The sequence below is a fragment of the Maylandia zebra genome, linkage group LG9, assembly GCF_041146795.1.
Source record: "Maylandia zebra isolate NMK-2024a linkage group LG9, Mzebra_GT3a, whole genome shotgun sequence".
NCBI classification, from domain to species: domain Eukaryota; kingdom Metazoa; phylum Chordata; class Actinopteri; order Cichliformes; family Cichlidae; genus Maylandia; species Maylandia zebra.
In genome coordinates this window covers 25193784-25207626 of record NC_135175.1, presented here as the reverse complement: position 1 = coordinate 25207626, position 13843 = coordinate 25193784, and the positions used below count along the sequence as shown (strand labels likewise).

At 43.1% G+C, this 13843-nt stretch overlaps 2 protein-coding genes across 3 annotated transcripts; one reads left to right on the top strand and one right to left on the bottom strand.

Annotated features, from left to right (window-relative positions):
- Positions 1-5: 5 nt before the first annotated feature.
- abcf2b (ATP-binding cassette, sub-family F (GCN20), member 2b) lies at positions 6-6166 on the bottom strand. Of its 2 annotated transcripts, none has more exons than XM_004551973.4 (15): positions 6020-6166; positions 5072-5222; positions 4754-4966; positions 4015-4197; positions 3740-3911; positions 2726-2821; positions 2542-2644; positions 2252-2347; positions 1989-2108; positions 1495-1584; positions 1302-1412; positions 1160-1222; positions 914-1042; positions 631-834; positions 6-552 (listed from the first exon to the last, which is right to left on the bottom strand). In XM_004551973.4, exons 2-15 carry the CDS (start codon positions 5208-5210, stop codon positions 433-435), a joined length of 1839 nt encoding a protein of 612 aa, XP_004552030.1. In that variant the 5' UTR covers positions 5211-5222; positions 6020-6166; the 3' UTR covers positions 6-432. The 2 variants fall into 2 exon arrangements, with proteins under 2 accessions (XP_004552030.1, XP_004552031.1); XM_004551974.3 differs by having other exon boundaries at positions 5971-6065.
- A 158-nt stretch (positions 6167-6324) lies between these two features.
- Positions 6325-13320, top strand: chpf2 (chondroitin polymerizing factor 2). The gene is made up of 4 exons (XM_004551975.3): positions 6325-7735; positions 9207-9771; positions 9859-10041; positions 11550-13320. The coding sequence occupies exons 1-4, from the start codon at positions 7464-7466 to the stop codon at positions 12822-12824; spliced, it is 2295 nt and encodes a 764-aa protein (XP_004552032.1). The 5' UTR covers positions 6325-7463; the 3' UTR covers positions 12825-13320.
- The last annotated feature ends 523 nt before the right edge of the window (positions 13321-13843 follow it).

The window sequence follows — 13843 nt, the reverse complement described above, 5'->3', positions numbered from 1 at the left end:
GTTGCTGTTTTTTAATGTTCCGTTTATTCAGACAAACTTATTGCATTACATTGTTAAATAAGGCAGAACTGTAATTTTACATGGGGGGAGAAAGAAGTCAATTTTTTAAATATAAAATATGACCTAAAAGCTGCTGCATACATGTTGGGATAAACAGAACGTGGAAAAATAAAACTTTCCTATGAAGACAGCACAATGGAATGCATTCCAAAATGCACCGAGATGCTTCGGGTGAATCAGCCAATCAGAGAACAGCGGAGGGGGTTTGGGTCATGTTCAGCACGGTGCAGCACTGTCAAACCGATGGAAATACAGTACAACATGTACAAGAGACCGTTTTAGTTCTGGCTTGGACGTTTCCTGCTCATCCCTTCAGGAGTTCGCAGGTCAAATCTGTGATGAGATAAAGGAGTGGCTCAGCATGAAGCTCCTCTAGATGTCATGTGCCTGCTGTTTTTCGATCTTTGATTTCAGATGCTCTTTGTATGCCAGGATGTCTCTGTTCCACTTTGTGATGGTCTGCTTCTCACAGACCCAGATCTCTTGAGCCACCTGCAGGAAGGGAGACCATTAGTATAGCGACACTTCTAATCAAGGTCTAATTGATTGCTTTAAGTGATCAGTCCATACCTGCTGAATTAGCCTGAAGTCGTGGCTGACTAGCATCATACCACCCTCGAACTCGTTGATCGCTTCTGCCAATGCATCAATAGTCTCGATATCCAGGTGATTAGTAGGCTCGTCAAGGAACAGCATATGAGGGTTCTGCCAGGCCAGCCAAGCAAAACACACTCTGCACTTCTGACCATCTGACAAATTTCTGATCGGACTGACCTGGAAGATGTTTCAAATGTTAGAATGGTAGAGAGGAGACAAAATTAATAGTAGTTCTGGGAAAGTATCCCCTTCCTACCTGCTGTTTCCCAGTTAGACCATAGCGACCGATGATCTTCCGCATCTCCTCCTTTTCTTTGATCTCAGGGAAACACTTCATCATGTACTCCAAAGGAGACAAGTCCAGCTCAAGCTGCTCAGTCAGGTGCTATAGAGAAAATTTTAAAAACCCACACGTTTATCTTTAACTGTACCAGCCACCACCAGTGTCTAACGCCATGAATCAGATGGAGCCTGTGCAGTATGTTCAAAAGATTTGTTTTACCTGGTGATATCTGCCAATCTTGACATGAGAATGTTTGCGGATCATACCATCAGTAGGTAGGAGCTACAGAGACAAGAGAATAAACCTCATCACTCTGAAATCAACTGGGAGTAGATCTAAGCTGATGATAAAGATGCCTTACCTCTCCCATAAGCAGCTTCAGAAGTGTAGATTTCCCAGCTCCATTGGGTCCCACCAGAGCCACTCGCGTGTCCAAGTCAATACCAAACTCCAGGTCTTTATATATGTACGGCTAAAGGAAACAAAAATCACTAAGTGTGCCAAATAAATCCATATTTTAAAAGGAGGGGAAAATATAAATGCATTATACTCACTGTATTCTCACTGTACTTGAAGCTCACATTCTGAACCATGATAACAGGAGGAGGAATCTTCCCACAGGGAGGAAAATAAAATGACAGAGTCTGTGGGAAACAGGAAGGGTTACTGCTAAGTTGGTAGGTTTCACCACTAACCACAGTCCCTAAAAAACACATACATTACTGATCCAGAAGTTGGAAAAACAACTGCCTGGCTGCAAGCTGAGCAACAGTTTCAAAGGTTGTAGAATAGGAGGCAAAACATTCCCTCTTGTCAAATCAGCTCTCATATTAGATTCAGGAAACCTGTTAAAGGGAACTTCTTCCTTCCCACTGTCACCAATTGGAGCTCCAAGAATAATCTGATTGACTGGGTTCTCTCCCCGATATTTCAGGCTCTTTACAGTTTAAACTGGCTTGTGACAACCATTGTTGTGAACTGATACTATTAAGTTAAAAAAAGAGAAAAAAAAAAAGAGATGAAATTTAATAGGCCACAGTTACTGTACCTTGTCATTCACGACTCTTTCAGTCAAGCCTGATGCAACCATCTTCTGCAGAGTCTTCTCTTTGCTCTGTGCTTGTCGTGCCAGTTTTGCAGAGCCGTGACCAAACCTGGCTATGTAGTTCTAGAAAATTGGGATACAAAAAAGATAATTGAGTGCAAATGTTACTGTGTGGCTATAGCAACAGTAACTGCTTCATAAAAGGATGCCTAAGTCTCTGTACCAATCAGGCAGTGACACGTGGCCACATGATGTCCCTTTTTTACCTTCATGTGTGCTATCTGGTCCTGTTCCCAGTTAAAGCGCTTCATCTGGTTCTCTTCCAGTTCCTGTCTGGTCTTCACATACTGGTCATAGTTACCCTTATAATGAAAATAGATTTGCACTGTCATCCAACAGGGTGGCACACATATATTTAGTAATAGCCTGCCTCTGGTTTCCTTATTCAGCATTATGTGATTACATGTATAGCAATCTATTCATGATACTTGGAAGCCTACAAAGCATGCTCAGGGTGTTTTCTTTTCTGGCAGTCACTTCAGCTGCATGCCCTTACCGTGTAGTACTTCAGTTTCTTCTGATGCAGGTGGATGATATTGGTACACACACCGTTCAGGAAGTCTTGAGAGTGTGAGATGAGCACGAGGATTCGCTTAAACCTGACAAAAACCATCAAGTTGATCAAAAATGAGTCTTAATCCATATCCGACTTAAATGAAGGAAGCAGAGGGAAAACTTACGACTTAAGCTCCTCCTCCAACCACACGCAAGCATCCAGGTCCAAGTGGTTAGTGGGCTCATCCAGCAGCAGCATGAAGGGCTTGATGAACAAAGCCCTACAAAGATGTCAAACAGCTGAATTTAAAGCAATACTGATAGTTTGTTTAGATTAACTCCTCAAATCTAAAGCTCAGAACTAGTCTTGAATGCTTGTGCTTTCACATTTTAAAATTACAAAAATCCCTGTGCTTTGTGTGCGATGGATGAAGATCTTCAGGATCAAAGATCTTTAATTGGTCTTTCTGTACTTTGAGATTTACACCAGGACATATATCCAACTCCAGCAACTGTGTCTGAGTGCACACACAAGTAATATGAAATGTGTTCTTGAAGCACCTTTATTATGAAATGAGCAAAACAATAGGATTGTTTGTTTTGGTTCAATATTATAGTGAATTTGAATATCAATTTCACACTAGTTTATCTCCTCTCCACATTATAACACAATATTGTATAGGCAGGGCACAATGAAGATCGAGAGACAGGAGAGATATTTTACACAAAACAGACTGAAATGTTAGGACTTAATACCACTCTGGCTATCATGCCAATACCCTATTAGTCATCCAAATGATTCCATTGTCAAACCGGAGATGCTAGAAACATGATAGTCCCCAGTCTGTGTCACTCACACCAGATCTACTGAGACCACTGTTGCGTTTCTTGTATTAGGGCAACACGTTACACATCACAAAGGGTTCATACTGCTACCTTAATGGATACATTATCACCTCATTCCCCTCCCTGTATTGGTTATCGTGACTACACAGAGGAAATTATAACTTATGCCCACTTTAGTTTCCTGTATCTACCATACAGGAAACTAAAGTGGGAAGTCAGGACACAATGCTACAGTTTGCTTTTATCGTGTGCGTTTTTCTGTCATTTGGACAAGGGACACAGGATCAGTCGAAAGCTGGAGAGACGAGGATGACCGTAACTCAGTGGTACAGTACTATACGAGCTGTGTCTACCTGGCCAGAGCAACACGCATCCTCCACCCTCCACTGAAGTCCTTCAGTTTCTTCTGCTGCATCGCAGTGCTGAAACCCAAACCGTGGAGGATCCGAGAGGCTCGCATCTCCGCCTTGTCTGCATCCAGCTCCTCCAGACGCTCATACAGCTCCATCAGCTTCTCACACTCAGCTGTTTACAAAAAAAAAAAAAAAAAAAAAAAAGGCATTTATAATATAGCTAAAGCAAAATTAGAGAGATTTTTCAACTTCCTGCAGTTTATTTGAACACTCACAGTCTTCATGGGCAAGTCTTTCTGCCTCCTTCTCCAACATGATCCTCTGTTCATCCACCTCCATGACACACTGCAGAGCAGTCTTTTCGCTCGGGGCCATCTCTCGGGTCAAGTGGTAAATATCTATGTGCTCTGGAATGGGAATCTCACGATGTCCGATGGCTGACAACAGCATGGATTTTCCTGGCAGAAAACGGGAAAATAAATAAATAAATAAATAATAGAGAGAAAAATGTTTTGTGGGATGTGATATAAGAACATTTGACAAATGCAAGCTACACAAGGAAGTGTAGCAGAACCAGTGTTGATAAGAGATTCCCTACTGGCCACTCCCATGGGCCTCAGGTGGGCCATAAAGCTGCCAAGATTTCTGCTTCAACTTTCTAATGCTTTTACACCCTTCCATCTGAGGTGTCAGTCACCAGCATCTTTCTCTCATTGGTACTTGCTTCAAATCCTTAAAACTCAGGAAGGTTTAATTTGGGTTCCAACCATTTCATGTTGTCATTTCCCTGTCATTGGTTGAAGCCTAATGTCAACTTTATATAATTCCTGTAATATGAACCCTTTAATATCATCAGTTATTCAGGTTTTTCCCTTTGGCCTAAAGGGCCAGATGGCCAAATGAAATACTAGGTTTTGAAACAGCTGGGGGGGGGGGGGGGTTTCCTTTTGGTTTCTAATGTCTGTGTGTTTAAAGTCTTAATAGAAACATACTGCTCCAGGATAAATTAGTTACCTGTGCCATTAAGACCAATGAGGCCATAGCGTCTGCCTGAGTTCAGCTCCAGGCTGGTGTCTGCAAGCAGCTCTTGACCATGGAAGGTGAGCGACAGGCTGCTTATATGGACATCAGTGCTGTTAGGGTGGGAGGCAAGAACACCCGTCACTGCCCGGGCCTCCGTTTTCCGCAGCTCAAACTCATCCAGCTCCTTTGTCAAATTTTCAACACCTATCAAATATATTTAAAGAAAACAAGAGAGCTTCAGTTAGAAAATTTACCACAGGCTGACAAATCCAGTGAGCAATCAGTGCTTTTCCTCAGTCATCTTCTCACCATTGCTCTCTGCTCCATTAAGCTGGGCCTCTTGTTGTTCACTCTCCCCATTTACTTCTTCAGTTTTCTTGGTGCGCTGGCGAGCTTTGGCAGCCTCCTTCTTCTTTGCTGCTTTCTTCTTAGCCAGGTCAGACGGCATGGTTGTGCAGTGCTACATTATAGGAAAAGAAAAACACAGAAATGATATGGATGAAGAAGAAACTAAGACCAAAATAGAATCGCAGTGTGTCAGGAGAATCGTGATCATAGGTTGTTTAACGGTTTCTCAATTTTCCAATTGGTCTTAGTCTACCAGTTAAATGTCAGAATATAAATAAGGGTAAAAATGACTAATCGCTTACATAATGAGGCGCCAGGACCAACCTCGGTACACTTGCCTGTTTACCATAATGTTAAAAATGTGCCGGTAATTGAACTCACCGTATAACACCATTTTACAGATTACATTAAAAAGTAGGCTAACTTTGAGTATAAAGGCCTAAAATGTCTAAGGACAACTAAATGACAGTAATAGCGGGGATAATGCTCCCTCCCCAAACCCGCATTTTGTTTCCTTTCAGTCCCACCTGCCCGCACGTTGGGCTTTTTGCGGTATAACGCATGATAGCATAGCTGTTAGCAGCCTACACGTCACACTTTGTCATTTCACAGTTAACCAACCATAATAAATATCATGGTCTAAGGAGCCCAGAGTGTCAAACATAAAAAGTAAATCGTAATAGTTTTTATAAGCCGGCTATTTAGCGCGTTAGCCCCTTAGCTAAGCTAACAACGGTAGCCAGGCCTGAGCAGCTAAAGCTAACTTGACGCAGGGCCCCAAGTAGCTTCGAAAAACTCTCAAATCGGCTAACTAGAGCTCACCCCCACATCTGTGTTTATCTTAAAATAAAACAGCTTACATGTCATACAACCGTGGCAGCTCTCATACAGTGTTATTCCCTCTCTTACCTAAATAATGAACCACTGTTCTCCTGAACACACCGACAGTCTCGTGTCCACTTTCGCCGGGTGGATGTAGCCGCTCGCCAAGCCGCCAGACGGACCATATATGGTCAAGGAGGGCGGTGAAGATGTAAGTTCCCTCCTCTTCTCGTGGGACTGCAGTAAAAATGTCCCTTTACCCATCAACTGAACCTTAAATTAACTACTAAATAAGCCAAATTTATATATTTTTTAGGTAGAACTAAAGAGACGGCTTATGAGTTGAAAACTGGCACTGACTAATGGGTAGATATTGTATTTATGAGGTTTTGCCATCCTAGTAAGGCTTCTTTTGCCCTCTTATCACTAAGATGTTGTGTTGATACGTATCTAACACATTCGTGCGTTCAATGTGATTTTCTAGGAGGAATTTATTTTTAAGTACTGTTTTCACTAAGAAGAGATCTGCCGGTAGCTGCTCAGTCGGGGGGTGATGCTGCGGCAGCACTCGGCGGTCGGTGATGAGGTTGAAGAGGGACGCTGTTTCAGCGCTGTCTGTGTGGCACTCGGATTTTTTGAGGAAGTCAGGAAACTGACGGAGATGGGCGACAATGTGCACGGCTGTGCTTCGTAGCTTTCCCCCCCGGTATGAGCTGTGTTACATGGGATCTCCTTCGAGTCAGCATTCGTGGAGATGGATCGTCGTTTGTGTACGGAAACAACGGACTCGACGCTAGCTCGCTAGCTCGGCTCCCTAATGCTTTCCTCTGGTGGAAAACGATACTGTGGAGTTCATACTTCCGAGTATTCTCGCTTCGGGTTGTCTTTTATTACTGGTAACCAGATAAACGGTTAACTTTACTAGTTCATCGTCTAGCTGCATTAGTTAGCTGACTTTGGCTTCTAGCTAACGCCATCCCAAACTAGTTAAGCTAATTAAGGTAACGGTTAAAAAACCACCAGAGTAACGTTACACAATTTTTATGACAACGACATTTCTGAGTTTTTCTTCCCTTTTTGTTATCTTAAAATTTTGACTCGCAATGACTGTTAATCATGCGAAAATATCTGTATGCATTTCATCTTTCAGATGAACAAAGTGCTTCATTCCGGTAGCTTTACAGTTTGGTCATCTTCCGTTGTGACGTTGGATTAAAAACGACATTTCTTGCATTTGTCAAACAAAAAAAACATTTAAAAAGTGCTGTAACATGTAACGTTTAGATTTAATCATTCGTTATAGGCTGAGTAGAAACTTCACTACCTCGCTGAAAGGGACTGGGAACAGACTTTAATTTTAAGCCAGTTTTCTGTCATTTTCTTTACTCATTTCGGTTCAGATTTATCAAAGACGTGTTAACATATGGCAGGAGTGTTGGCACTATCAGTGCTCTAGTTTTTTGTTGTTGGGATTTTTTTTAAAAAATTTTCCCAGCACAGCCACAATAAGTGTAGCTCATAACTGCCAGGGATGCGTCTCTCCTCATTTTTGGCCCTGTTCAGGCCTGCTTTACCCCTTATCCTGGGGCTGTCTCTTGGATGCAGTCTGAGCCTTTTGATGGTGTCCTGGACCCAAGGAGACACGGAGGACTCCTGTGGAGATGAGCTGGGCAATGGCAGGCGGTTTTTGGGTGGGGGAGAGGGCCACAGAGATTCAAGAGATGGAGCTGGAGACGCAGACTTTCAGCCACGCATAGTGCCCTATCACAAGGACCCAAACAAGCCGCACAAGAAGGTCCTCAGGTAAGTGCGGGAGGTATGGTCCCTGTTTCCAGGTGCTTAAAGAAGGATCACAGGAAGCATTGCTCGACTTTTAATTGAAAGAAGCTGGAGACTTTTTCCACACAGTGTGGATTTGCATTTAGTTAATTCCCCATTTTACATTCTTACATTTAATTCCCCCCTGCAATGCTCTCATTGCACTGAGGGGGGTACAGAGAATAAGTGGCCTGTAGATTACAGATTATGCCACAAATTCCTTCAGAAAACTCACTGATGCAAAAGATTGCATCCATTTTCTTTTTTCAATTTTATTTCTTATCTTTTTTATTTATTTCTACTGGCTCTGATAGTCATCCCATAAGGATGATCAGGTTTTCTCTGTCAGTACAACCATTCCTTGGAATAATCTCCCAGATGAGATCTGATTGGCCAGCTCACTGTGGTCTTACAAATGCTTCTTACAGACATATTTTTAAAAGCAGGCCTCTCCTGTGCTTACACTTTTTATTTCTATCAATCCTCTTTAATTATTGATATTTACGTTCAATTTGATGTTTCATTTGCTTTTTTCCTTTTTTCTGTTGTGAAGCACTGTAATTATTATTGTCATTATTTAGCAGGGTTGCCAATTTTGGAGGGGGGAGATATAATAGAACACCTCATCGATGGGATTTTGTGTACAAATTTAATCCTACTATCATTGAATTTGTTCTTTTTACAGAGATGATGAATTTCAAGCAAATTCAAACTTTTAGAATTTTATGTGGAACTTTAGCTACTCTTTTGAAACTCCTTAAAGTAGCAGGACCTCAAAACTTAACTGACATAGCTTAAGTAGTTCTCTAGATATAGTTGTGTGTAAATGCCCCCACAGAAAATACTGCCCACAAAAGGCTTAAAAATACCACTGACATCATTGCAAAAATATATATTTTATATAGTGTTATTTCAGCTCATTTACTGGTTCTTTTGAAAACATCATGCATGCTCATTTTTACTACTTAATAAAATGTATGATTTACCAAGCCATTCCTAGAAGTGAAGGAGTCAAGGATGCTTTCCAGGGATCATCTGCATACATTTGGATATTAACATTTTGGGATACAATAGGTAGATTATTGCTATAAAGTGATAATAAAAGGGGACTTGGTACGGAGAAGTGTGGGACTCCTGTAGAACACGCAAAAAAAAGGAGATTTGATAACATCCATAGCATAGATTAACATTTTCTGCAGAAAAATTATATATATATATATATATAGTGCCAATTCAGATAAAATAACTTGGTATCAAATTCCTTCTTTAAATCCAAAAAGACACCACCTACACAAACATTTCTATCCAATTATCTTTTATTTCACAGCCACTTAGTATCTGCATCACATTAGTATCTTGTGATGGAAACAAGTTCACGCTTATGAGAAGATACTTTTTATGCATCGGTGTTCTTGCTGTTTGCTGTAATTGCTCCCTCTTTGCCCTCTTTCTTCAGAACACGATACATCCACACTGAACTGGGCATCAGAGAGCGACTCCTGGTGGGCGTGCTCACTTCTCGGGCCACCCTCAACACGCTGGCCGTAGCGGTGAACCGCACAGTTGCCCACCACTTCCACCGGACCTTCTTCTTCACAGGCCTGCGCAGCCCCAAGGTGCCTCACGGGATGACTGTGGTTGCCCATGGCGACGATCGCCCGGTGTGGCTGATGTATGAGACGGTACGCCACCTCCACCAGCACTACGGCTCGGAATACGACTGGTTCCTATTAGCCCAGGATGACACGTACATGCAGGCGGATCGGCTGTCGGAGCTGGTGGGCCACCTCAGCGCAGGTCAGGACCTGTATATGGGCAGGGCAGAGGAGTTCATCGGTGGTGAGGAGAAGGCACGTTACTGCCACGGAGGCTATGGCTACCTGCTGTCCCGCAGTCTGCTGGCCCGTCTGCAGCCCCATCTCGACACCTGCCGCAATGACATCCTCAGCGTGAGGCCTGATGAGTGGCTGGGCCGCTGTATTATCGACTACCTGGGTATGAGTTGTGTGGAAGTGCACCAGGTAAAAACACAGACTTTGAAATAAGTAGCTTAATCAGTAGGAGGATTGTCCGCTATATTAATATTTATATGTGCATGTTTTTCGCAGGAGATGACCTACCGTTATTTTGAGCTTGGGAAAAATGCAGACCCAGAGCGTGAAGATAGCCCAGAGTTTAAAAATGCCTTCACAGTGCATCCTGTGTCTGACCCAAATCTCATGTATCGACTGCACAAACGCTTCAGCCACATTGAGCTAGAATGGACTTACCTGCAGATCCAGCAGCTGCAGGTTTGTAATACAGGTTTTGTTTTTCGCTCCTATAAACATTTTTTTCTGCCTGACTCATCACTTCTTAGTCAAAATTTAGTATACAGTTTGTTCTTATTTCACCACACCCTCTTCAGGACCTGAGTCAGTAATTCCTGACTGAAACAATATTTATATGCCAGAAAACCAAGAGAAGGGATGTGGTGTTGTGCCGAGTATGATCTGCCTGAGAAACCTTATGTAACTAAAGTAGCTGCTAATGACAGTTCATTAGAGTTGTTTTGACTTAAGGTTAAATATAGCTTACCGCACCACAGAGCTATAAAATAAGTCATGACTTTATTAGACATAACTTATTGTTATAGCTAATTTTTGTGTATACTGGTTAAAGCGCAAGGAACACTTGATACAGTACAGTACTGTGCAAACGTTTTAAGCCACCATTCATTTACTTACAGTTTACTACAAAAGTGGGAAATACTGCAGCATGCAAACATACATGGAAATATAGTATAAGGCAAAAACAGAGTTTGTACAATTCTAATGGCTTTTAATGCTTTTAATTCAATTACAGTGTGGTTGGAATCATGGTCATGCTGAAAAACACAAACTGCTGCCAATTAGATATTTTCCACATGATACTGTATGGTGGATCAAAACCTGATGGTACTTTTTTGTGTTCATGATTTGACAAGATCTCCAACACCACTGGCTGAAATGCAGTCTGTATATATTGACAATGATTTAAACCAAAAATGTCAAATTTGGATTCATCACTCCATAAACTGTTTTCAGTTCGGTTAATGTGTAATTTGGCATTTCCTCCCTGTTTCTCTTCCTTAATCAGATGGATAATCAAAAAAATGACCTGTGACATCCTTTTCCAAATCAACTTCGCTCGACTGTGATGGAAAAAACTGTGAGGGAAGGGCCGTAAAAAGACTTGGCTTAGACAAGGCTATTTAATAATTTCATGATGGATGTTGATGACAAGTGTCTGCCCATCTTAGATACTTTGCCCAACATGTTCTTACCATCTTCTTTTCTGCAGGTCATATAAAAGAACCACGGGGGAAAGGGGCTGCATTTTCAAAGGACATAAATAGATGTTAGTTGCTCATCTTGTCAACTCGTGTTTTCTCTTTTGCTGGAGAAATGATCCAGTCTAACTCCCTACATTCCTCACGCAAGACAACAACTTTATAGGAAGCAGGTTTTATCACAACAATACAGCGTTCCCCTGTGGGTTTAACAGCCTGTCACTGAGGATGTTAAACATATCAGGTTATGTCATGAAGCACACTTTTAATTAACATTTACATGATCTGTGTCACCTGTCAGTTATGTTGATTATCTTTAGTGATAGTTGGGTTGCTGTGAATTCTTTTCCTGTATGCTCTGCTAATAAAGGAAGAATGTTTCATTTATATTTTGAGAATTTTGAAGCTCTTATCTCCTGCATTTTGGCTGTAGGTGACATATTGCTAGACACCTCTGATGCATTTCAAATTTTTGTGTGCACTCATCAGATGCAGATCAGTAACCTGAGTGACCTGACACCAGAGGGCAAGGCTGGAGTGACGTGGCCGATAGGAATCAACCCTCCCTTCAAACCCAGGACGCGTTTTGAGGTCATAAACTGGGAGTACTTTACGGAAGAGCACATTTACTCCTGCGTCGATGGCTCCCCCAAATGTGAGTTGAGAGGTGTCAACCGCGCAGACGTCAATGCAATTCTAGAGATTGCGGTCGAGCGTCTCAACGAGCGCTACCAGCCACAGCTACGGTTCCGCAAGAGGCGTCTGCTTAATGGGTACCGTCGCTTTGATCCCACACGTGGTATGGAGTATATACTGGACCTCGCGCTGGAGGCCTACACCCAGAAAGGCCACAGCCAGGTCATTGCCAAACGAGTCAACCTGCTGCGACCTCTAAGTTCAGTTGAGATTATTCCCATGCCTTATGTGACAGAAGCGACACGGGTGCAGGTCATCCTGCCTGTCACCGCCCAGGATCAGGACTATGTTGGGAACTTCCTGGACATGTACGTGATGAACACTCTGGACACCCATGACAATGTTTTACTCACGTTCTTGTTCATCTACGATCCTTTCGATGCGCAGAGAGTCAGTCAGACTGACGTGTTTGCTGGCGTCAAGGCTATGATTGGGGAAGTGGAGAAACGCTACGGAGACGTGAAGATCCCCTGGATCAGTGTGAAGACCGAGGTGCCCTCGCAGGTCAAGCTAATGGACATCATCTCCAAGAAGCACCCGGTGGACACACTATTTTTCCTGGCCAGTGTTTGGACAGAGGTCAACGCTGACTTCCTGAACCGCTGCAGAATGAATTCCATCAGCAATTGGCAAGTCTTCTTCCCCATCCACTTCCAGGAGTACAACCCAGCCGTCCTCTACCGTGACCAGCAGCCCTCCGCTGCCTCCTCCTCCGCTGCTTCGGAGTCACTGCGAGACGGCCACTTTGACCGGCACGTCTTCGACGAGGCCTGCTTTTACAACGCCGACTACATGACCGCACGGACGAAGATGGCTGCCGACATCCTGGATAACGAGGAGCTCCTGGAAAGCATGGACGTGTACGACATCTTTGTCCGTTACTCGGGCCTGCATGTGTTCAGAGCAGTAGAGCCGGCGCTGATTCAGAAATACGTGCGGCGGACGTGCAATCCCCGCTTCAGCGAGGACATCTACCACCGCTGTGTTCTCAGCAACCTGGAGGGTCTGGGGTCACGCTCGCATCTAGCCATGGCTCTGTTTGAGCAAGAGCAGGCCAACAGCACATAGAGCACATAGAGCTTGGACTGAAGGACACTGAATGTGATTTTTGTTTCCTTTCTTTCTTTCTTTTTTTAAACGTGGTACTTCTTGCATCCACACACTGAAATTCTCACCCCTGAACAAGGTGGAAAGAAGTCAGGACTGTTTTTGACACTCCAGCAGCTGCAAATAAACCCTCTGACTTATGACTGTGTAACTTTAAACCTGTCTTGTCCAGACCTGTTGAACCATTACTGATGTTAACGTCACTTTGAGAAGCCGTTACTTGTATTCCGGTCGAACAACAATATTTATAGCCCCCCCTTTTTTTTCTTTTGTTTTTTTTAAAGACAATAATAAATTAACACAAGCCTTTATTGTTAGAAATGAATAAGAGGGGGAAAAAACTTGAGCCATAAGTCTTCCTTTTGTGAGGATTTTTTAAGTAATACTGAAACAAGCTGCCTTTTCTTTAAACTTTGTGCTCTTTAAGAGGTATTAAAGAGTGATACTTCTGCTCAGAGTTGTTGCTTCATTCATTCAAGCTCACAGTGTAAAAGGCTCAGTCTCATTAGTCAAAACGCAGCGTGCTTGGACAGTTATTCCTGGAGGTATCTGTTGTCTGCTTGGCAGAGCTGAAGAAAAGCCAGAAAAGATTCTGTGGTCAGTAAAGATGGTGTGTTCACATTCACAATAATGCGTCTTGTAGTGTTCTCAGTTTTCCCAAAAGCTGCGTTACAGAGAGCCCCAGAGGCAGTGAACAGTTTGTTCCAAAGCTGCCTGCTCGTCGCATTAAGTCAGTGAATCTCCACCCCTGCCCGGGCCTCCTTGAGTTTTGGCAAGCGTTCTGCATGCACATCTTTTTTTTTTTTTGGGGGGGGTGAACTCAGTGCCCGGAGGGAGGGTCGGGGTCTGCAGCGGCTGAGGTGGTTAACCTTGACATGGCGGTGGTTAAACGGTCTGAAAGGCTTACTTCATTCACCTTTCTCCTGTCGGCTCGGGAGAACAGAGAAGCAGCAGAGTTAAAGGAGCTCTTTCTGAGACGG